A 25,462-nucleotide genomic window follows, 5' to 3' on the forward strand; every position below is an offset into this window, starting at 1 on the left:
TAATCAGATATACAATTTAAAATTTTTTTTTCTTTGGAATTGTTTCAATTTCATTATTTGCACTTTTACTTTAAAGCTTCATTAAAAACAATATTTTTTGGAGACACATTGTGACAACGCAACGTATAACTGCCCGTGAGTGAATGTTGTTTCTGTTTCTGTAATAAATAATCCGAGTTTTTCTAATGTTTATCCCTGTGATTTATTGATTGTCATAGCAAAAGCTATTCTCACGGTAAACTGTAAACATTTTAATACGAATGGCATAACACGATCTCCTTTAGTGTGTAATGTTATTCGCGGAATATATACATTACCTTTCTTTTTTCCTGTTAAAATTTGCATCGCTTCTCTGTGATCATCAATATACACCTAACCGAATTGTGTATTCTTTGAAATTTAATTTGTCATTGCTTAAACTGTTCCGGGACCACAGGTTCTCATAGCGTTTGGTCCATTATTGTGTAAATCCATGTTTTGTGCATTGAATGATGCGAATGCGAAAAGACTTTGTTGTCTACTCTTTTTTTCTGACCTCGAATTTTCTTGCTATTTTTTCAATTACACCTGGTTCTGATGATTAATCACCTTTTGTTTGCGATAATGCGATCTTTTCCATCTTTTCTTTGATACTGTAGTGACTGACATGACAAAGTGTCACAAAAGTTTTACTTGAACAATCGCCGACTTCCTAACCATATATATATATAGAGAGAGAGAGAGAGAGAAAGAGTGAGATAGAGAGCTACCATGTCTCTCCTCTTCATGAAGATTCTTTCCACAAGTACAATGTAATGTATCCTGATACAGACTGCATTGAGCCCCTTAATCACAAGCCCCCACAATTATACCAGACTAGTTGCAGTTATACAGAAACTCAAAACAGCAAAGTACTTTTTCAAAAATCTTTGTTCATATATTAGATATTACAGGTTCACAATTATCCAAAAAAATATTTGAGCCCTAAGACTTTCAACATTTTAGCTTGTGTACATTCTAATAAACTTTCAAAATAGATGCAGATCAGGTAATTTGTCATTAGCAGAGCATACACACACATACATACACACACGTACACAGATTAGGGTTAGTTTAGTAACGCCAAATCACCAAAGTTTAATCAGGTTGAGGTTTAGTAAATTCAATACTAATTTTTTAACATAGGCACAGTGATAGTGCAGAGCTATGATTCCGTGCCTCACAGCTCCAGGATCTGCATCAGTATTGCATGTTCTCTCTCAAGTATTTACAGACTGACTGGTGTTAGTGAGTGCCAGTCCTCAGTTTTTTTATTACCATATCTTCAGCAACTGTGACTCATCTTGCATTAAGAAAAATGTGAATAGTTGCCTTTTGGGGCTTCAGTCTGTTCTGTCATACATTCCTCTGGCTTGGTTCTTACAAAAATCCAAATCTTTTATTTAAAATACAATGCAATGCAATTGGTTTGATTTAGATTTACTGTTATTTGTACAAAGTACAATGAAACTCTTATGTGCTCTTTTCAATATATGTCTTCTTGCCGTGAATCTTGCTCTGTAGGCTATGTAAAATAACAAGAGAGAATGCACTGTTTCAGAAAAAATAATCATATGCTTTTAGTGCACATCTGTCTATTGTTACAAGCCAAGGCAGAACATAACTGCTGAAGAGGCAGAATTGCAAAAGCAAAAGTAGGGCATTATGGGTAATATAGTTTGTCAAAGAAGGGGCTGGCTGGGATGTCATAACTCAACTCATAACAATGGCTGTAAGATGACAAGCAAACAGGAAAAATTGGACCAAAAATCTGTAATAAAATAAATATTCCCCGTTTTCTTTTTTTATCGCAATGATGCCTCTTAAATGCAGAAGGCATGTTTTTCAAAACCTTTGCTGCTACAAAGTGGAAATATTTGGTAAGTTTTAAGACTTTTTTCTATCATCTATGGCCCCATGTGCCATTTGGTCTCATTTTAAGCGGCAAGAACAGACAAGGTATTTTTAAAATGTATAAAAAATGCTACACTTTAGAACACAGTTTTATGTGACAGATTGGTATATACCATGATGGTGAAGAAAGAACTTTGACGTTAAAAAGTACTGAACTTATACTTCAATCACGGTGACTATCCTGCACCATTAGTATTGGATGATAACATAAACAACAGGAAAAGAACATAAAAATATTAAAATATATTAGAAAAAATGGCCAGAAGCCCTCTAAAATAATCTTAAATAGTAGCGAATTCTAATAATCACTCAGTAAGCTTCTGAAGTAATTGGCAGTGTGTATCTGATTTAATTGATCACTCCATTTCTCACTAATACTAATCACTACATTCTTTTCTTTCATAGTGAATGTTGAATCTGCTCCTTTTTATCGATCACTGGGTGTTCTTGTTCTCTGTTGATTTCTAAATACTGTTGCCTGAATGAATCAGCGAATGTGTCACTCCTTCATTAATCAAGATATACTGTCTCACTGTATTGATCATTCCTCTTTATATAGTACTGATAACTGTATTTTCCACTAAGAACTACTGTGCTTTTTCCCTGTTTGTTGTTGTTCATTCTATCGATCACTGCAACAGTTCTTCTCATGCTGAATGGGTGCTTATTTAAGGCATTATTTGTAGATAATACTCTCTTGAAGCGAAATTTCTGTTTCTTTCTTCTGCATTTAGCAAGATGCTTTATGCTTTACAGTGCTGGTTACTTATATTGATCTCAGATTGTTTTTCATAATATTAATAACCAAATGTTTTCACGAGTATAAATCCATAGTTCTATTCCAGCAAACCATTGTATCTCTTTGCAAGCACAAAGCACTTGGTCATTTTTCATGTCAAGTCAAGTTGGGGAGCATGCACTGGTACAGTCCATTGCTATACACACCACATGATGAAACAGCTCGGGATCCGGTTGGCAATCCTCCAGGCCGACATGCGGTCCAGTCCCACCCTCCGGAAATGACCTTCTATCTGCCACAGCCAGGTGTTACGTGGGTGACCCCTTGGCCTGATCCAGCCACTTAGGTCCCCAACAATGAGAATCTTACGATTTGGATCACCCTCAGGGAATCACGCCACATGGCCGTAGTGCTGTAATTGATGCTCCCTCACAATGCAGGTAATGTGCCTCATTCGGGACTCCATGAGCAACCGCTTATTTGACACAATGTCAAAATAACGGTACCCAAGGATTTTCTGGAGAGACTCAGTACCAAAGGAGTCCAGTCTTTGTCTCAGGTCACTGGATAGCGTTCATGTCTTGCAACCATATAGCAAGACAGGAAGCACCAGGACTCTAAAGACTTGGACCTTCGTCCTTTTGCATAGATATCGGGATCGCCACACACCCCTTTCCAGCGACCTCATGACCCCCCCATGCTCTCCCAATTTGTCTACTGATTTCATAGGAAGAGTCACCAGAGACATGAATGTCACTGCCAAGATAAGTAAACCTCTCCACATGGTCGACACTCTGTCTGCAAACAGACACACTGCTGATGGCTGTGCTCAAGAGGTCATTAAACATTCAGAGACATTCAGACTCCTCACTCAGTCTACTCGAGCGCCCCGATCAGATCCTCCATTGACTCCGCAAAGATCACAGCATCATCAGCAAAGTCAAGATCTGTGAATCTTTCTTCACCAACAGATGCCCCACAGCCGCTAGACCCCACGACCTTGCCCAACACCCAGTCCATACAAGCATTGAACAGAGTAGGAGCTAGAATACACCCCTGACGAACCCCAGAATCAACTGGGAAGAACACAGATTTTTCATGTTCTTGTGTTTTATCTCCTTGTTTAGACGTCCTCTATAGTACAGTACATTAAATGTTTTTCTCTCAGCTCAATTAGCAATTTTCAAACATATTAATTACTGCTAAATTCTTCTTGCATTAATCATTGCATCTATTTTTTTATGTTGTCAATTTGTAGTTTTAGCTTATTTCAATTATTATATACTTTATTCATCTGTCTGTTGTCCATTATTTGTATAATTCAGGAGCACAATGAACTAAGTGAAATTTTCAGGAACATTCCTTGAATTAATTTAAAGTTGGGTTCTTCCTTAATCTGAAGATGCTAATGAGCTCTCAGTCTCACCCAGCACTTAGCTCTCCTACTTCTGATTTTCAGCACTCTACACTCCAAATCCCAAACTACATTAAATATTTCTTTGTACATTTTTAGAATGTTTAAATGCACAAAGTTTATTACACAGGCTTTGTGTAAACTTCATAAAATCAGCCTACTTAATATTAACCCTATCTGTTTCTTGATTGCTAAAGTAAAAAAGAAAAAAACGCATGTCACACTGGCAGCTGCACAAACTGAAAAACACCATCAAGTCAATGTAGTCTAAAAATAAGCTGGCTGCTGCACAACTGTACAAGATGTGGACAATGGAACAATTGAAGACTACAAGATGTCTAAGTGAATTTATACATGCAAGCATTTGTGTAAACAGTACTGATTTCATGTTATTTGTTAGGATGATGAAGTAATTCAACCTCATCAGCCTAAGTAACAGCACTGTGCTCCGGTGCTCAAATTGCCATTGTCAATGCACCCCATTCTGCCCAGGCTGTCACTATGAGCTCTGACTCTTTATGATCTACACATTAAGTTCTGGTCTCATCTCATGTCAATCTCCAGACTACAGTAAGTGCTCATCTGCTAAGTAGTTAAATCATAAATAATACAGTGGAGTTTACCTACACAAGTGGATACAGGATTCAACTTGAACTAAGCATTAAATGAAGAAGTAACAGTTTAATGATTCAAATTGATTTTATACTGCTGTATAGCATACAAGTGCATGAAGGAAACCCAGGCAGCGAACATGTGAGGTCCTAACAGACTATGATTGGGCACAAAATTCAAACCCAGGTAGCATAAACCACTGTGCCATCCTATATTAAGAAATCTATCTAGCTGTATATCAATCAAGGATTCAAACAGATCCCCCTTGATGGTCAGAGTGAGAGGTTCCGGTATACTGGAATTTAATGCCAGTATGCTGTGCCAAAAAATGGTTGTCAGTACATGAGCTCACTTCAAGCCATATACAGTATATATACTAGTCTCATAATCACTGCTGCTGAAAAACAACCCCACAACATAATGCTGCCACCACCATCCTTCACCACTGGAATGGGATTGCACAAGTGATGGGCGGTGTCTGGTTTACTCTGGACATGATACTTAGAATTAAGGGCAAACAGTTCAATTTTGGTTTCATCTGACCAGAGAATCTTGTTTCTCCTAGTTCTTGAAGTGCAGGCTTTCATATATCTTTTACTGAGGAGAGGAATGTGTCTGGGCACTCTGTCATAAACTCAGATTGGATGAGTGTTGCAGTGGTGGTTGCCCTTCTAGATGTTTCTCTCATCTCCACACTTTTTGCCAGTGTGACCATCGGGCCCTCTGTCACCTTTCTTACCAAGAATCTTCTCGTCCAGTTTGGTCTGGTGGTCAACTCAACGAGGAGTCATGGTTGTTTTTAAACTTCTTGCTTTTAAGAAATATCGAGGCCGTTGTGCTTTTGGGAACCTTCAGTGCTGAAGAAAGTGTTTTGTAGCCTTCCACAGATTAGTTTCTAAGCTCTGCAGGCAATTCCTTTGAACTCATGGCTTGGTTTTTGCTCTGATGCACATTGTCAACTGTGGGGCATCATATAGACAGGTATGTGCCTTTCCTAATCATGTCCAGTCAATTAAATTTACTACAGTTGGACTCCAGAGAAGGCATAGAAACATCTCAATGATGATCAATAGAATGAGATGCAACTGAGCTTAATTCAAAGTGTCAAACCAAGGGTCTGAACACATGTCTTAATGTGATGTTTCAGTTTTTTATGTTAAATAATTTTGCAAAATTTGAATATCCTGTTTACTTGTTACCTGTTTAATTTAGTTGAAAGGCACCTCAAAAGAATACTTATGATGAGTGGTTTGGTTTTTAATTTGTCTCAGAACTTCCTACTATGTCTCTTTCTGTCATTCTGAGCACCAGCTGCTTTTCTTGTATTTATCAGTGAATAGATTTCTAAATAATTAATCAAGTATAGTAACATAGTGAGCCAAGTACTGATCACAAGTATATTTTTCTTGCAGGTTTAATTCAAGGGGATTTGTTCTGGATATGTTGTGGCTATGATCATGTTACATGTTATCCCCCATCAGAGCGCTACTCTGAATACTAAGGCTAAATCCACTTTTACTTTGATCTTCCTGAAGTCCAAAAAATCATGGGAAGTGTTAGCAGTCTGATAACAGGTCATAGTTTACACAACAAGCACTGCCGTGCCTCTGAATACAAGTTGAAAAAGACATCACAATCAAAGAAAGCAAGCCGCAGTACGGAAGGCTACATCAAGTATGGCTTTTCCCAGGATTCAGCTAACAACAATGCCAAAGCAATCTCCAAACATGGGAAGACCGAGGATTTCTTCTATATTAAAGTGAGCCACAAAGATAGAGTACCTGCCAGAAATAACACCAGCAAACCTTTTGCAGGAGAGGAAGACAACAGAGCAGAGAAAGAAATGGAGACTGGGAAGTCAACACCGCCAAAACTGGTGCCCATTTCTGGACAGTTAGGAAAAGTGAGTATCTCGGGCTGCTTTTTGATACATTGAATATATTTCTTTGCATTCACTCTCTCTCAGGAGGAGACCTTGCTAGTGATGGTTCTCCCTTTCCTGTTGTAAGTATTTATGTATTATTATTATTTTGCTGTTTTTTAAAAAGTAAGACATTGAAACCATTTCCCTCTTTATGGCATCATTAACTTTTTTACTCCACTTTACAGACTTTAACAGTGATATTATACTAATTCTTTTACTTTAAAAATACATAATATATCTTTTACTTGTACTTCTCACCTTATTTTAACTTTTCAGTGCTTTATGCTGTTCACCCATACACTGTTTGCTATTCCACCTCATACCAGTAGGTAACACTACATATGCCTATACACTGCTGAATTTATGTAACTACAAGATTATTTTTGCCTGTCATGATACAATGAATAAGTGGGGATCACACGCTGAAAATATGATTTAGCTTTTGTACTGTGCATATTTTTTGGTAGTCAAGATTAAAAATTATTTAAGTTACCTAAAGCTGCAAGGCCCTTGTTAAAGCAACTTGTAAACATTGTAAACAAAAAGAACTAATACTGTAATAGATACAGTAGTTATAGGGTGATCAAACCTATGGAATATAACAAAATACCCCCCCCCCCCCACCTTCAATTGTATATTCTTCTAACAAAGCACACACAACTCTAAGTGGGGACCCTTGCCAAGGTTTTTCAATTCAATAAATGTCTAAATTATTTGTTGACCCTGAACCGAGTGCTTGATTAATAAATTGTGTCCTAAATTAGGACTGTGAAAATTTGGTCAACCTAAGTATTCACATGAAAAAAAACTACTTTTAAGCTAACTTCTATTGTTAATTTTAAATACAAACCTTAGCTGAACCTGAATCAGTGACAACAATGGATTTACTACTGCTGTGTCTAAGGTCAGCTTCCCAAATGTTGCATTTCAGAGCCTGTTGGTTAACACTAGCAAAAAAGGAAGCTGAAAAGTTGAAGGAAGAGTTGAAGATACTGACAGGCCAAAAAGGCAGCAGCTACAGGCAGTGAAGAGATGGCCCGTATGTGGGTGGAGTCTGGCAAGACCATAGAGTAGGGGCGGACTGGCCATTAGGGTATTTGGGCAATGCCCGGTGGGCCGCAGACTCTGGTCTGGTCATGGGCCGGCCGTTTCATGAAATAAATTTTATGTACTGGTTACTGTTTGACATTAAAATCAATTTTCTAAACTACTAAACAGTAGTCCAGTACTGTCCAGTACTGCGATTTATATAGTCCTATATAATATACTGTATTATGTCATCAAGTTGTTTTAGTTGTCAGTACACAACGTTGCAAGAAAAATTTGGTGAAACTGCCTTTTTGCCGATTTCTGTTTCGATACCTCTACATTTCAGTTAGCATATACATTATTTCAATTTATATGATCTCATATCTAATATTAAAATTTTTGGTACGAATAATTAGTTTTGATTATGTGTTATGCATTTTATTGTTCTCTGGTCGTCGGTGTGAGCAATAATTAGTGGTTTTCAGCTGCGATTATTAGTATGATGAAATAAAGTTATAAAGCACAGGATTGGAATTTTTCATATTGTATAGTTTATTATTAAGTTAATGTGAGGTTTTCATTATAACCTCGGTTATAATGTATTCCATTGTAAATTAGCAGCTACTAGCCTACTAGGGTACTGGCACTTGGACATGACATTGACTTTTGACATGTACTCTAATAGCGTGTAAGCCGTGTTAGTAAATTTTTATTCTTCATTAAATTTTATTTCTAAGCATGCCGTCAAATTTTAAGTTGTGTCTAAACAACTGTGTACAGATTAAGTTTAGCAACAGTTTAGACAGAGTTCATATCATAGGCTCATAGCAAGTAGCGAGCCGCGCACTCATCACAAATTTGAAGAAAATTACAATGAATAATTCCTCCCTGTGTGGAGTTTGCATGTTCTCCCCGTGTCTGTGTGGGTTTCTTCTGGGTGCTCTGATTTCCTCCCACAATCCAAAGACATGCAGGTTAGGTGTATTGGCGATCTGAAATTGTCCCTAGTGTGTGCTTGGTGTGTGTGTGTGTCCTGCGGTGGGCTGGCATCCTGCCCGGGGTTTGTTTCCAGCCTTGTGCCCTGTGTTGGCTGGGATTGGCTCCAGCAGACCCCTGTGACCCTGTAGTTAGGATATAGCAGGTTGGAAAATGACTGACTGACTGATAATGAATAATGGGCAGAGTGGGTCAACCTTGTCACCTCACACGTTGAAGGATGCCCGGGCTGGTTTTGAGACCCAGTCCACTTCCATAGCATATCTTTTGTTCGGCCTCAGAAAGGCTCTCGTAAACCATTCCATGACTTTGGGAAGGCAGGTAGAATGCGACCCAAGCCAACTCTGTTTGGAACAGGTTTTGGTTAATGATCTGTGGGATTTTTCCTTATTAATATGCATAATTTACCACTTGTTTCGGGGGGTTTCCTAGCCCTAAAATTCAAATCTGTTATTAAGTTTTTGATTCTGACTTTAGATTTGATTCTGCTTAATTATTTGCACTTTTCCATCCAGCAAATTGGCTGCCACCATTTTGTCACTGTCAGGTTAGGATAGCACCCTGAGTTGCTATGGCCATATCAGTAGACATGACCTGTTGAGAATGAATCAACAGGATAAAAAGGTCATCTGTAGTTCACTTCCTCATCTGAGCTTTGCAGATTCTTAAACCTTTTTTTGCCTTGTGCACTTTCCTTAAACTAAAATCTTATACATAAACATCTGTGTGTGAAAGTGTGTGTGTCTATCCGTCCCGCAAGTGAGAGGTGGAGTTGGGGTAAGGGCTCCATCTCCGAGGATACGCAAGTGAGGCCAGCATTTCGGCAAAGCGAATCATCCAATTGAGAGAGTCACTCGCTTTTAAGCTATTACAGACGCGTGGTGAGCATATCAACAAAATGGTGTCCCTTTTACTTTTCCTCCCGCCACTAATACACAAGCGATGTGAGGACATCGGCAAAACGAAACCCCCCAGGACAGAGACGCGCAGAGTAGTTCCTTTCAATTACCTGATATCTCTACATTTCAATTTTTTTTCTGATGATTTCAATAGTTTCTAGGATTGCATGCTTTTTACAACATGGGTCACACAGCTAGTTTTATCATAATCTTTTTAGTACTGACCTCTGCCTGAAATTTCTGACTTTTGTTTTTATCTCTTGACTCAGTTCTGACTCAGGTTCAGCTTGATCTCCCAGTTTTGAACCTTTTGTTTTGACTTTTTAACTACAAATTTTCTTCTGGTTGACCCCTCTTACTTTGCTAGCTCATCTAGCATAATAACCCCATCAAGAGGTTAAAGAGGACCACTTTAACAAATTCCTGAACTCGGGGCATATGATCTCTTTGTCAAAGGAAATGCCAGAAGGATTTGTTGGGGTTGTGTCCACCTCTGTGGCTAAGATCACTGGAATGAGTAAAAAGTAAGGCTACAGGATAGATCTGACTGGGAAAGCCAAAATCACTGGATATTGCAGTGGTATTTTAGTGAATATGCAAACATACTGGCAGAGGTGGTGGTCCCAGTTTTTTAACAAGGGAAACAAGATAATATGTTCCATTTACTGAGGGATCACACTTTAAAGCCTCCCTGGGAAATCCCAGGCTGAGATTTTTGTAATCTGTTCTTTGGTTTCCTTTTTTGTTAATCGATTCTATCCTTTGTTGTCAGGATATTTTTTGTTGGTAGTTTTCATTTCTTTAAGTGTTGTCTTAGTTAATTAATATTTACTTCAATTGATTCTATATATCCAAGCCCTTTAATTGAGCTAAAGCCTTCAGTTGCTGTAGACATTAGGCTCTCCTTGCTGTGGTATTAGCTGTTATAGGTGGTGATCTTTATCTCTCTTTTGCATTCTCCTTGTTAGGGTTTTGCTTTCTTTTGCAATTGCACTTTCTCATTGTGATTAGGTTAAGGTTATTAGGCTCCAAAATGTTGTGCTTTTGAATTTTACCTTTATTCATTTCACCTTGGTAAATTGCACCTGATCTTTTTTTCTTAAATTTGAATGTTGAATTGTAATCTGAATTTTGTTTTTTAGGTGTTTTGAAGTGTTTTTGTTGTATTTTAAACTTCTTTATTCTTAAATTAAGCTCAATATTAAAAACTTTTTTTTAAGTTGGGCAAGATGGTTTTGATGATTTCGCTTTCACAATTGGGGTATATCACAATTATGGGGCATTTCAAGTTGGTATTGATTCTAAGTTTTCAGTTAATGGGTTGTGCCCATGAGATTGTCTGTTTCTTTTTGTTATTGATGGCTTGCCTACTGTAACACATTCACTGTTGTGCACTGGAAAGTAGTCTATAACAACTGAGTGACTATCTATGGACATTTCTAAGTTCCTTGGACTTCCTGTGTTTGCGAAGTGTTAATGAGGAAGAGAGATGTGGGTGTTTCTTAGTCATTGCACAAATATTTGCAAATAATCTAAAAACATTAACTAATACTTGTGATTACTCATTTAAATCTTTTTCTGCTCCCCCAGCCCATTAAATACTGATTCCAAAAGAATATGGACAACCCAGCTGCATCCATCCATCCATCCATCCATTCATTTTCCAACCCGCTGAATCCGAACACAGGGTCACGGGGGTCTGCTGGAGCCAATCCCAGCCAACACAGGGCACAAGGCAGGGAACCAATCCTGGGCAGGGTGCCAACCCACCGCAGGACACACACAAACACACCCACACACCAAGCACACACTAGGGCCAATTTAGAATCGCCAATCCACCTAACCTGCATGTCTTTGGACTGTGGGAGGAAACCGGAGCGCCCGGAGGAAACCCACGCAGACACGGGGAGAACATGCAAACTCCATGCAGGGAGGACCTGGGAAGTGAACCCAGGTCTCCAGATCTCCCAACTGCGAGGCAGCAGCGCTACCCACTGCGCCACCGTGCCGCCCCAACCCAGCTGCAATGACAGTAAAATATCCCAAATTGCACACAATCAAACTCCAGATGCTGCCTTTTCTGTGTGATGGTGCTGGTTGGCTCCATGTTCCTACTGGTAACTTCTTGTACCCAACACCGTCAATAGTCATGACCGGGATGAGCTGAGTAGATGAGAACAAACACACCAAGTAAGGGGATGATGAAAATTGCTCAAGTGCTTTAATTAAAAATAATTCCCAAAACAGTGTCCCAAAGTGCAGTGCTTCAGAATCTTAAATCCCTAAAATCTTGAGCCATGGTGCAGTCCTTTAAAACCTGGCAATCTCCTTTACTCAACCCAGAGCGGGTCCTTGCAGCCAAGGAGGCGCCTATCCAGCAGTTCAGCCCACCTCCAGTACTGCTCCTAGGCTCTGACCCTTTTAGCCCTCTCTGCCTCCAGGCAGGGCACCACATTGAACCTCTGACTCCCACTGCCAGGCTTGTGTGCCCGGGGTCCATGGCACTACCCGCTGAACGCCTCTCACCAGCCTCTCCTTCACCTACAGCCATGATGCCTCTCTCCGGTGAGTCACTACAACTAAACAGTGCTTCGGCCACTCCACTCCCCAGGTCACTCAGCAGGAGCGGCAGTCAGCCCCTGAGCGCTGTTCACATGCTCCGAGGGACTTCTGTCCAGCTGTCTGCCTTCTCCACCTGTCTTATTCTCACTTGCACTGGCTCTCACCCTCACCCCCTGCTTTTTTCTCTCCCTATCTTTTAAACTCTTTTCTTTTCTCTCTCTTACCAATAGGCCTTTTCCTCTTGATTCGCCTCTCTTGCACTCGTACTTCCCTTTTAAAATGGGAACATGGCACAACTGAGGCAACCAGCAGCTCCTGGGGTCAATTAGAGTTGCAGGCATTCCTGTACCTGTGCACTAAGTGCAGGGCTGTCCGCTCCCGCATAGCACATGGGAACCGCTCCCACCACACTACCATGCCACCACCTGAAGACGGGAGTCTGGCAATCATTTATTCAAAAGACGGCAATCAGCCATGGACTTTTAACTCATTCTCCTTCAAGGATTTTTGTGATCTAACTATCCTGTCAGTGTTTCTTCTTGCACAATGAATTTATGTCCTACATTAGATTTTTTCATTCTTAACATAGAGATATTTAATTGTTAATAATTTATTTGGACCATTTTGTCCACCCTTCATTAGGATGCATCCTGTGGTTGTTAGAGGTGGGTCGTCAGAGGTTGCGACCTTTGCCTGCACGATGCAACGGAATGAAAGGTCATCTACTGCTGTGTTTTCCAATACGGGTTTGCGGATACAACACACCTCATGGTATTCGTAATTCTTGCTATTTCAAATCCATTTTCTCTAACAAAAAGCTCTTTCTGGTTTAAAAGCAAAGTTTGCTTTGCTTTTAACTTAATATTTTTAGTATTCATTTCTGTCTTTCCCTTAGTTCTCCTGTTTCAGACCCTCACTATGTCTCTTCTCCTGGTAAATTCTCCTTTAGCATAACAGTAGCAAAGACACAAGCATAATCATTTATATAACTGACCATGCTTCTGTACCATAATGGTTTTAAAACTATGTTCACTTCTCCTTTACATATGTTTCTTATAGCTATTTTTTCTCACAGTATGTACCTAGGCTAATACTGGCTGACCAGTAACACTGCTGTTAGTTAAAGGTTAGACCTCTGGAAGCAATAAATTGTGACAAAAAAGTGCCAAATAAATACCGTATTTACTCACGTATAAGTCGGATCTTGAATCCCGAAAAATCGATCATAAAATCAGACCCCAACTTTTACGCCTGTTCAAAAATGCGACACATTTTTTTTTTTACATCTTTTTGCCTCCTCCAATCTCGCACCTGTTTCTCAGACGCATCGAACTTTGTTGCAGCAGTGCAGTTATCAATTTCTTTCACTACTTCAATGACGTTTAATTTAAAACCAGCTTCATATTGTCTTCTGATCGAACAATTATTCGTATTTAAGGGATGCTCTTATGACAACAACAACAACATTTATTTATATAGCACATTTTCATACAAAAAGTAGCTCAAAGTGCTTTGAGCACTTGCTATGATAAAGGTATATGAGGGTGCGAGATACAAAAAACACAAAACAGTGCAAACGTTGCTTCAGAATAGTTTGGATATTACCATGTGGTCACGTAAGCACAATACATAGATAAAAGGCAGTGTGCTCTATGGTTGCTCTCTCAGGCGGATGTTAGCATATCATAATCTCTTGGACCAACTGCATGAGTTTTCCACATTCAACTTATATGACTGACATTATAAAATACCGGAAATCAAGCCCCGACTTATCTACAGGAGAACTTATCCGTGAGTATATACAGTATTACATAAAGTGTTAGCAAAGAACATTAGGCTATGTGTGGGTAAGAGACCAATTTGTTATGACAATGACTTATGATAATATTTTTTCAGTAAAAAGTTAATGACAATTAGTATAAGCCACCTCATGGTCCCATTCTGAACCATCACATTAACCCTTGCTCATCCTTCTTCCTTTTGCCAACAAACCAAAATCCAAACCTAAAATCAATATAAGGTTAAAGTTTAAGCTCAATGATGACTATGCAGAAGATTTGCCTGGTTCAGTCTTTGGAAAGCAATGCCATTCCTTTCCAGCTAGGTAGCTCTACAGTAAGTACAGAGAGAATACGTGTCCTGACAAACATGTCCCCACTACTCCCACATGTGTAAATCATTAAATGTAGGGATGGCTCCAGAAGGGGTGTAGCACACTCCCTGGAATTAAACCAAGCAGACCCCCCTAATATATTTGTCCATGATGCAATCATTTTCTGCATCCCAGCAACATGTATTTAGTTTATTTCTCCCTTGTGACACCTCACTGTTGTTAGCTACTAGCGTTTTTTTCAAAGGCTAGGATTCCCGATATGAAATGGCATTCTCTAGCATTATACTTACCCCCTCCCCCCCCAAAAAAAATGAGCCAAAAACGTTACTTTTTTCAAAAAGAAAAAATGTAATCATGTGTAACAGAAACATGTAAATACATGCAAATACACACATGACCTTTGTGTGATATATTTTGAAATTGTCACCAACTCACTAGAGTAGAAGTGTGTTTCATTAAGCACTTTTGTTGTAATATTTTTTCTGTTGCTTGAGCATGAGAGGGTAGAATGTGAGTGCCTGATCCCCATGATCAACACGCCCCTTGTGTTATTGTAGCTTACCACAGCACAAGATTTAGTGACTTTCACATTTTCCCTGAGACAAATGACAGTTGCTACATTCTGAACAATGCTTAGGAGGCTAACATCTTTCTTGTCCTTCCACTTGATCACAATCATTTTGACTTTTGCCCCTCACCTTACTTACTGTACATTACAGTGAATCTTCAGGCAACAAAATTCATCAGGTGGTTTGGTCATACATTGCCATATGCATCAGTTTCACTATCCATGCCAACATCTACTGAGCAATTTACATTGTCATCACTATCATTTGATTCAACTAATACCTCATTTTCAGTTTGTTTTAAAACTGGCTTGACAGCTTTCCATTTCCATGCTATTGTGTTTTTTGATTGAAGGCTCCACCTACTCATGAATCTTGTTAACTTATCCGTAAGGTGGCAAAACTCATAGAAATTTTCAGGATTATTTTGCAGAATAATATTATTTCATTCACTAGATGCTAGCAAAATACTGTCCTATTTTGTTATTCGGACTTAACGCTTTACATAGGATCATAACAGTTTATCCTGAGAGATATTTGGGGTTAACTGTTCTTACACAAAATTCTGAGCTTAAGAGATGCTTTGGGTTAATGCCATGGCAGCTAACTATGATCCTACTTTCAGGATCACAATTGTGTCTAATGAGTAGGGATTTTTCATGTTATGTGTGTTTTTGATTAATTTTCAAATTATTTTCATATAGTTGTCCTTAGTGAGTACAGGATCAGAATAGTTGCATAAGTTTCCAATTACAAACTTTAGCTTTCAACTTTGCTAAACAATAAACAGGTTATCTGTATACTACAATGGGTGCATTTTAGTTTAAGTAATTCTTTTCTTATTTTTTTTGTTAACAAAATATGCACCTTTCTTTATTGCAAATTACACTGTAACTAGCATCTTTCATAAAGTGCAGGCAGAATATTTGCTTCACATGATGGAACAGAATGTATTGTATGTATAAGTCCTTCTTGGGATCATGCAATTTCACACCAGCTGATTTACTCTTCATTCAACATGAGAAACTGTTGACCTTGTAAATAAGAGACGAAGTTAATCAGACCTGCTAAATGCAATACATTGTTGTATTCTGGCACAATGTAGGGCAATGATTAATCGCTCCAGGAATGCTTTGATATATTGCCAGGGTTGCACCTGGGTAAATATTTCTTCTTAGAGGATCTCTGTTCTTTGTTTTGAGTCATGAGTTTCACTCTGTGATTCGGGGTTATGTGATCATTACAAGGGAATGTAAAATTCACAAAATTAAGTTCTAGTCCATCCTGCCAACTATTAATAATAAAAGTGGAATGCAATCTGTGCTGCACAGTTGATAAGGTGAAAGGGAAAGTGGCAAAAAGCTAAAGCACTGAAAGAATTGTTTTATCTTTTGATTCATTTTTTTCCTTTTGTGAACATTTTTCTTATGCATGGTTCCGGGGCTGTGATTTTGCCAACATATGCTGATGACATAAGATATTGTAGAAATTGCACTTGCTGCTCCTAAAGACAATATTAAGCAGTTGAATTTACAGAGTACACATTCCTACAATCTTTCAATCTACTTGCTGAACTCAACTAATTCTGTTTTAGTGTCATTGGGGCCAATATCCTGATTGTAAGAAATAATCCTGAATGAAGTGCCAGTCCCTCAGAGGACACACTCACTCACAATATGCCAGAACAGAGTTTCAAATGAACCTAACACAAGTATCTTTGAAAGGTAAAGCAGAGTATCTGAATATAAACCCACACAGATAAAAGAAAAATGTATAATCTCTACACAGACAGTGACAGGATTCAGGGTGCTGTGAGGCAGCACCATTGACTACAACAGCAGTGGATTGCCTCTGCGTTAAATGTTCAAAAACAGAGTGATGTATCAGGTTAACTGAATGCTTTCTGAAAGGAAAAAGCAATCTTCAGAGAGCTGTATGATAAAAAAGCAAACATTCATCACATTTCCTGAACCATCTTTTTTTACTACAAAGTTGTAGAGGACTAGCACCTTGGTAGCATTAAACACAAAGTAGGGAACAACCTCGATAAAGCTTATAGCCTATCATAGGCCACTCTTGAATCCACATTCATTTATACTGGACCAATTCAGTGCCACCAATAAACACAGAACGCAGATCTTACAGATGTGAAGGAAAAATGAAATTCCCAGAGCAAACTTACAGATTAATTGGATTAATAATTAAACCCAGGTCCTTAAAGCTGTCATTTGGTGAAGACTACTGTGCCGCAGGTTGTCCTTTGATTAATAAAATCTGGAAAAAATAATTTTATCAATACACAATGTTACGTTTTATTAATATATTTCTGCTAATACAAGTCAAGTTGCTATAGTATGGAGAAATTCCAGCCCTACCTTCAAAAATAAAAGGCTCCAGAAGCAAATCATAAAAGAAGCATAAAACTAATTTCTTACATAAAAATAAAATAAGTGGTGCATAATGTATATTAAGAACCAATTATTAGTGTAAGTATAATGTGGTTGACAGTTTGGACCTGTAGCAATATATATAGTGTATATTGCTAAAAAATTAAAGGAACACTTTTTAGTTAGAGTATAGCATCAAGTCAATGAAACTTCTGAGATGTTGATCTGGTCAGTTAAGTAGTAGACGGTGTTGTTAATCAGTTTCAGCTGCTTTGGTGTTAATGAAATTAACAACAGTTGCACTAGAGGGGCAACAATGAGACAACCCCCAAAACAGAAATGGTTTTACAGGTGGAGGCCACTGACATTTTTCCCTCCGCATCATTTCTGACTGTTTTTCACTAGTTTTGCATTTGGCTATGGTCAGTGTCACTACTGGTAGCATGAGGCGATAACTGGACCCTACAGAGGTTACACAGGTAATCCAACTTCTCCAGGATGGCACATCAATACGTACCATTGCTAGAAGGTTTGCTGTGTCTCTCAGCACAGTCTCAAAGGCATGGAGGAGTTTCCAGGAGACAGGCAGTAGAAGGTCCTTAATGCATCGGCAGGACCGGTGTCTGCTACGTCGGGCAAAGAGGAACAGGATGAGCACTGTCAGAGCCCTACAAAATGACTTCCAGCAGGCTACTGGTGTGAATGTCTCTGACCAAACAATCAGAAACAGACTTCATGAGGGTGGCCTGAGGGCCCGATGTCCTCTAGTGGGCCCTGTGCTCACTGCCCAGCACCATGGAACTCGATTGGCATTTGCCATAGAATACCAGAATTGGCAGGTCCACCACTGGCGCCCTGTGCTTTTCACAGATGAGAGCAGGTTCACTGTGAGCACATGTGACAGACGTGAAAGGGTGGGTTTTGCCCACTTATTCACTTCTGTTCAAACGTTTTAGTACTCCTTAATTTTTCCAGTTTTTATTTAAATGTAAACTTGACTGGTGCGTGTGTGTGAATAGTGCATCTTTTAAATTAGGCACAGTAAGCATATCTATTTATCTATTAGGACCACCAGATTTTGATTTTCAAAAAAAAAGGCCCAGGAGTCAGATTTAAGTGAAACTTGACACAAGCCTTCATCTGCAATGGATCTTTATTAATTTCTCTAAACAAACATTTCAATCAACATCTTAGTTTATATTTAACTACTTAATTAACATTTCAAAGGCTTGCAGAGTGGTTATTTCCCTCCCACAGTAGCGAAAAAGGAAAAACATAAAAACGTTCTATGTTAAAATGTTTTTATCACAACAGACATTTTAACCTCTAAAGTAGAAACGAAGATACCTCCATATATCATAACTAAGGAGAAGTCCTCATTGGTTTTAAAAGCGACAATTTTTAATTGAACATTTTAAAACATAATGAAACTAGCCTCACTAAATTTTCAGTCACTTCTGGTGATGAGCTCTCTCCTTTATTAGAGGTTTTCTACTGATCATACCTTTAGCTTCCTACTGGTTACATCCTAGTTGTAAACATGAGTTTTCATTTTTATTTATTTATTTACCTTGTCTGTAAATGTAAATATTTGTGTTTTGGGTACCTTTTGTAGTTTTAAGTTGATTTTGAACAGTAAGATGGCTTTATCCAGTCCTCCTAGCTGTCACCTGATTTACACTGCCATGTGTGCTCTTCTTCAAACAAACCTTACCCCACACGTGACATACATGGATTGCAGGTTCCAAACATATACAGTACATGTCAAACATGGATTGGACAAAATATGGAGGTGTGCTGTTTGTTTACACAGTCTAAGTACCTATTAAGACAAAATCCCAGATAAATTTTATGGAATTTTGTAAATACCAGCCAGATCATTAAAAAGAGTAAATCTGGCCACCTTTTATCTGTTCATCTATCTATCTATTATTTTTTGAAGATGATATCAATAGATCAACTCCGATTATACTGTGAAAAAGACAAAAAGCAGCCATCAACAAATTTACCTCCCCCCCTTGTAGATTCTGCTGTTTTAATAATTCACTTAGTTTATGAATCCAGTTCAAGTGCCTTTTACAGTGGAAAGTGGAAATGAGGTCGGGAACAGAATAAAACATTTTGTGTGTGTGGGAGAAAGTAGGTGGGAACAAGATGGAATTATATTGGGAGTGTCCGGGAGCGTGACTGGAAAATCATTACCATGCATATGTTTCCTTGAAGCTCCACAGCACTTGGAAAGTGCAAATGCTCAATCTCTTGTGTTCCTCTATGGGGACGTGAATAAGAGACATAAATAGAGTTGACTTCACTGGTGGTTGACAGATTACATGCGTTACACAGCTGCAGAAAAAATTGTGTCAATTGCACAAAACTGTGTGTAAATCAAATCTTGCCTGTTTTGCTCATCACTAGTTCTTCATGAGACAAAAATGTGAAAAATACAGCCAGTAAAATATACATGAAAATAATACCATAAACATGATAAAAGCAAGTCAAAATGACACTCGCTTGTTGGCAGGTTCTGGTAATCTTTTGTGAGGCAGTCATTATGATATGACAAAAACATTTGGGTGAAAATGAAGTTTTGATTCAATGACCAAAATTCATTATCAGTGTTTTAATTTAAATTAGTTTGTACCTATTGTTTTTGACAGGCTGTTGAATAAGGGCATTTACTGTACATATGCAATATACAGCACCTTGATACTTGACCAGTTTATTAGTCAAGGAAATGAGAGAAAAGCAGTGTAAAATTTGCTAAAGCAATTGAGAGTGGCACAGCAGTCTAAAAATGAATCAAAGAGGATTAGGAGGAATAAAACATAACATGTACAGACAGAACCCATAAATACAAATATAACCTGAAGCTATAGAATAGAGAATCAGTAAAGCTTGTCTTCTGCGATTCTTTATTGGCATGCTATGCTATAAATATTCTGCAGGCCATCATGAAGAACCCACCGGATTTTCTATGTTTAGACCTTGAAGCTTCATTATTAATATTGCAAACATTATCTCAATCCTGCAGTGGAAAAATCACTAAATTGCTTCTGAGATGAAATAACATGGTTTCAATTGTAAAAAAAAAAATTGTTCCTGAAAGATTTTGTGAAATGCAATTTAAAGTTTAAATGTCTCTTTCAACTCCAAAGTTACTTACTTTGATTTTTTTCTCACACTAGGGCACTGAAAAGGGACTCATACGACCTACAGCTTTCAAACCTGTCATTCCCCGTAATAGCAATTCCAGCACTTCCACTACTACTGAAAGTCATAGTCTTAGCCAAATCCATGAGAACAGACTGAGCCCATCAGACAAATCAAAAGAGCAAAAACAGAAGCCATCCAACGGCTGTGGGACATTGTCTGACTCTGGTAGGAACTCGATGTCTAGTCTTCCAACACAAAGCACAAACAGCTGCTGCCAAGTGGAGAATCTTTCATCTTCAGTAGGCCCTCCGAACAAATTTGGTGGTTCTGTTCAAAATGTGAGCCACTCGAGTAATGTGAGTGGGTCAAAAGAGAGCAATATCATCAGTCTAAAAGTGATGTCATTCTCTGACAGCGTCCAGGCTTCTCATAATCCCGTTGCTTCTTCTTCTGGACAGATCAACATGTTTTCAGAAGTCACTTCTTGTATTCGCTCACCCATTTCCACGAAAGAAAGCCTCATTCAACAGCTGGAGCAGAAACTCCTGGAAAGGGAGACAGAACTGCAAGAATTACAGGTCAGCTTTGAGGAAAAAGAAGCAGACACCTGCCAGATATTTGAAGAGAAACAAAAATACTGTGCTGAGGAGATGGAAGGACTCAAACAGAGGTGCTCAACAAAACTCAGGCAAGTTTCACAAAGAGCTGTGAGAGCCCAGCAGGTCATGCAGCTCCAAGTCTTTCAGCTACAGCAAGAAAAAAAGAAACTCCAAGATGAAATGAACCAACTTGCACGAGAAAGAGATTTGCTGGCAGTGAAGCTCAAATCTTACGAGAAGGAGCAGACCAAATTGGCGCCAACACTGGAGGAAACGCAGTGGGAGGTAGGTAGCATATACTGCGGTAGAGGCAGCATTGCTGTGCCTTAATCTCACAAATCGTCTGACCTTGTGCTTTGTAACCGGAAATGAAGGACAGCTGGTGTTTCACCTTGTGTATACGCAGAGGCTTTTGTTAAATGTTGTCCTTCCCCACGGTTTAAGTAAAGTATACAGAGCCAGTAGATAGTATCCAGGGATCAACAGATAGTTTCAAACTAACATGCGTACATTTGTTTAAGTCTCATTTTGCAACAAAACATAAAACAATCACAACACAAAACATATAAGACGAGTGAAACATTGTCATGATAAGGCTTAGGATTTTAAATTTTGTTCAACTGTTCTTTGGACCTTAAAAGTATATTTCCCTGAGATTTTGAAGGTCAAGGAATCTATTGGCAATATTTATTTTTTGGTCTCATGTGCTTTTACCAGTGTTACATACTGAAGGAACTGCACAGGATACCAGGGAAGCTTTTTGTGGAGGCTGAAGCACCTTACTTTAATTGTGCAATGTAGTCCCCACTTCCATTTTCCTCTTGTCATCAGATCCAAAGAAAATCACAAACACCTACAGTCTCGCTCCCTGCTCTAGCTAGAACTGCTTTCCTCCTACGTCTCACTATTCTCCTGAATCGTCCGAGCTCCTCCGCTACTCATTCTTTTTGTTCCCCCAGGCTCCACCTCCTCTGCTTTGTCACTTCTTTTGTCCTGCCTCTGATAGGCTGCCATTCAGATGCTTCTTTTCCTCTCCTCAAATGGGCACACAGGGTGGGGAAGCCCAGTCAGTGTTACAGTATGATTCACATTGCTCCATGGCGCTGTTTTGCTGACAGTTTGTACACCATTGTTAAACTTGACAATAGGGATGTGTAACACGTGACTTCATTACCGCAACAGCAAACAGGTCAGAAGATTCCACTTCCTGGTTATCCAAGATTTTGATTCACGAACAAAAAAATCTTTCCTATTGTTAGTTTCAACCATTTTTTCAGCCCTTTGACTATGAATTACATCTCATGTTTTCTTGGTTCTGGTTTGATGTACCCTTCTTTTGCTTATGACATACCACTCTGTTCTTTGACCACGATTCTGGCTACACATCCTGATTTTTGTTTATTTAATACTAACCATCCTTTGTGGCTCTGCCCGTGTAATAGTGAAACAGGACAGCGAGGAGGGCCCTGCGTGGCTCCCCACTCCTGACGTCATGCTTCCCCACCCCCCTCAGCCCGTAGCCTCTGTTTTGGATTAGCACGAATATATCACTTCTGCAAGCGAACTATGATTCTTAGCGCGAGAAGTGTAGTCACAAAATCAACAGGAATGTTCAAGCAAATTCTAGAAAAAAACCCAATCTAAATCTGGTAAGTAGTTCTTTCGTTTGCTAGCTAAGCGGATGTAAGATATTCCCAGAGGCTGGCGTGTGAGTAAGGAGGGCCCCCCCCAATGTGTCTCTCTCAGCTTTGTGCAAATAAATCAGTACCAGAAGCAAACTATGATACTTAGCGCGATGAGAGAGGTCGCAAAATCAACTGGAATGTTCAACCAAATTTAAAAAATAAACCTGATCTAAACCCATTAAGTAGCTCTCTTGTGAAAAGTGGACAGACATATAGACAGACAGACAGACAGACAGACAGACAGACAGACAGACAGACAGACAGATGTTGGATTTTATATAGAGAGAGAGATTAGTCTTCCTGGTTATGACCCCTGCTTGAATTCCTATTTGTCCATGCCATCTCCTGATTCCATTGCACTTAAGTACCTTGAGCATGGGAAGGAGCTATATAAATAAAATGTATTATTATTATTATTAATAATAAGCAGTGCAAACACATAGAAATACATAATTCAATTTTTTAATGGTAAAAAGATTGAACTCAAATTACAAAAGATTGTAAATTTGTATAATATATGTTGGTTGCTTTCACTTCACTGTGGGAAAAGTTGACAAATTTACTTTTAATACATTAAGGCAGTTTTAGAGAACTATGGATAATTTGATTATGCTGAGAAATTTCACTTTAAGTAAAGAAAGTTTTCAATTTAATAACCTGTTATAAGATAATTGTAGACACTGTTATTCCTAGCACTATTATCTCTAGTGGTATCTGAACCATTGCTGCTTTCCAGTTCCAGCTGTGATCAAGATGTCCACCAGCTACTATTCTATCAGTAGCGCTACTGTAGAAAATTTTCCTATTCTCAAATAGCCACCGATGTTTAGAGTCTTTTGGGTATTGTGAGTATGTATCTGCTCAACACTGTGAGCAATGTAGTGACTTCTACAAAAGGAAACCATGCATGCTCCTAAAAATATGCCAATAAGTAGCATTAGTCCTCACATTGAACCACCCTGTGGTGAGAATTTTTTTTTTATGTCCATGTGTTTTGCCCAAAAAAATGATGTCAGCTTTTTATATATTTTAGGTTTGCCAGAAATCAGGAGAAATTGCCTTATTAAAGCAGCAGCTAAAAGAATCCCAGGGAGATGTAAGCCACAAACTCAATGATATTGTGAGTCTCAAAGCCACGCTGAAGGAAACCAAAGGAAAGATGGAGACTCTAGAGAGCAAAGTCAAGGACCTGGAGGAGTCTATTCGGGCAAAAAGTGTGGAGGTAGAGGTTTGTGAGAATGAGCTGCAGCGGAAGAAGAATGAGGCAGACCTGCTGAGGGAGAAAGTGAGCAAGCTAGAGATGGACATCCGGATTATGAAGCAAGACCTGGCCCTGGCTAAGGAACAACAACAGAAAAATCGCACAAAAGAATTGGGTAGCCGGGCTGCCACTTTTCACCAAGCCAAAGATTCTGACAATGGGGGGGCAGATGAGATGGAGACATTACAGGAAGAAGTGGAGAAACTCAAAACAGACCTGATGGAAGAGAAACATAAGAAACAGAAAATGGTGGCGACTTTTCAGTTAGAAAGGCTGACCTGGAACAGGGAGAAGGAGAAAGTCATCCGGTACCAGAAGCAATTGCAACGAAATTACTTACAGATGCATAAAAAGAACCAGGAGCTAGAAAAAATCTTAAAGGAGCTAACGGCAGAACTGGAGAGCAGAGCAGACATGGATATTGAACTGCATGACGAAGAAATTCAATATGAGGAAATTGTAGCTACTGAAATATAAATGGCGCAATAAGCAGGACAAAATGCATGGAAGCACATAATGCTTGTCCTTTGAACCTCTAGCACTTGGTAAAATTCTACTTTATTACTTTACACAGGATACACTTTCACAGACACATTGGATAATATTTTCACTTAATGTCTTGACCACAAAGCAATCAATGTACTTTAAAAATGTACTCTACTTGAAAAGGAGGCATTAACAAGAAAAAAGGGCCAAATGTCTAGACTATAATGCACCACTTGGTTTCAGTCCAACTTTTTTTTCCATTGGTGTTGCTAACTGTGACTAAGAGTATCTGAATATTAGCACAGCTACATAATAAAGGAAGCCTTCTCAGGGTTTTGTGTGCACTTATGCAGGACACGCTGAAATGGTGCAAAATGTTTTGGCAGTGTTTCATTTTTGCATTCAGATTCTTTCAAGCTTTTTCAATAATTCAAACTGAAATCTTTGAGTTGGGGCGATGCACCTACATCATAAAAAAATGACGATAATATGGAACTAACAGGAAAATCATTTTGTATTACATTTCGGCAGATCCTTGATATTTATATACTATATAAAGGGGTGGCAATTTACTGAAAAAAGATTTACTTGAATGAAGAATAAAAGAAAGGTATGCTTACGATTTTGGAACCATTCTGCTAGACCTTGCTTTCCATTAACTCTCCCTTTGAGTAGAGCAGGATGGGCTGGACTGCTTGGCTGTAGACATTAATCCTGGCACTGGACAGAGCACAGTGGCCAGTAGGTTCAAAAACTGAACAAAGCCAAAAAGCAAGTAATGCACACTGAAACTTTCTATTGGCACACTTGTTTTATTTTATCATGCTTCATTATTTATTTCTATCACTGTATAAATGAGTTTTTGGAAAAGTTGTTTGCTTGTTTATCATTGAGTATTATCATTGTTTCTCAGTCAATGTCAATGGGTAATTTGATACCTGGTGAGTCCAGTACTAGGTGCCATAAGTTTATTTATTAATGGCTAATGATGGTACTCATATGCAGTTACAAGGTCTCAGTGAGCCAGTGCCCATCCCAGCAGCATTAACTGCAAGACATTAAATTAAGTCTAGATACTGCAGCCATCCATCACAGAGAAAACATC

The 25,462-nt window shown here is 38.8% G+C and overlaps 1 protein-coding gene across 6 annotated transcripts in view; it reads left to right on the forward strand.

Annotated features, from left to right (window-relative positions):
• lzts1 (leucine zipper, putative tumor suppressor 1) overlaps positions 1–25,227 on the forward strand; it is a 162,608-nt gene extending 137,381 nt beyond the window's left edge. For 5 of the 6 annotated variants that reach the window (XM_028805988.2, XM_051933297.1, XM_051933312.1 and 2 more), the window contains 3 exons: positions 6,110–6,600; positions 20,359–21,210; positions 23,644–25,227. In XM_028805988.2, the coding sequence (XP_028661821.1) occupies positions 6,244–6,600; positions 20,359–21,210; positions 23,644–24,348 (1,914 nt within the window). In that variant the 5' untranslated portion in view covers positions 6,110–6,243 and the 3' untranslated portion in view covers positions 24,349–25,227. The remainder of the gene's footprint in view (positions 1–6,109; positions 6,601–20,358; positions 21,211–23,643) is intronic. The other variant, XM_051933320.1, reaches the window with a different exon arrangement.
• Positions 25,228–25,462: the final 235 nt, after the last annotated feature.

Source organism: Erpetoichthys calabaricus, chromosome 1, assembly GCF_900747795.2.
Source record: "Erpetoichthys calabaricus chromosome 1, fErpCal1.3, whole genome shotgun sequence".
Classification (NCBI taxonomy): domain Eukaryota; kingdom Metazoa; phylum Chordata; class Cladistia; order Polypteriformes; family Polypteridae; genus Erpetoichthys; species Erpetoichthys calabaricus.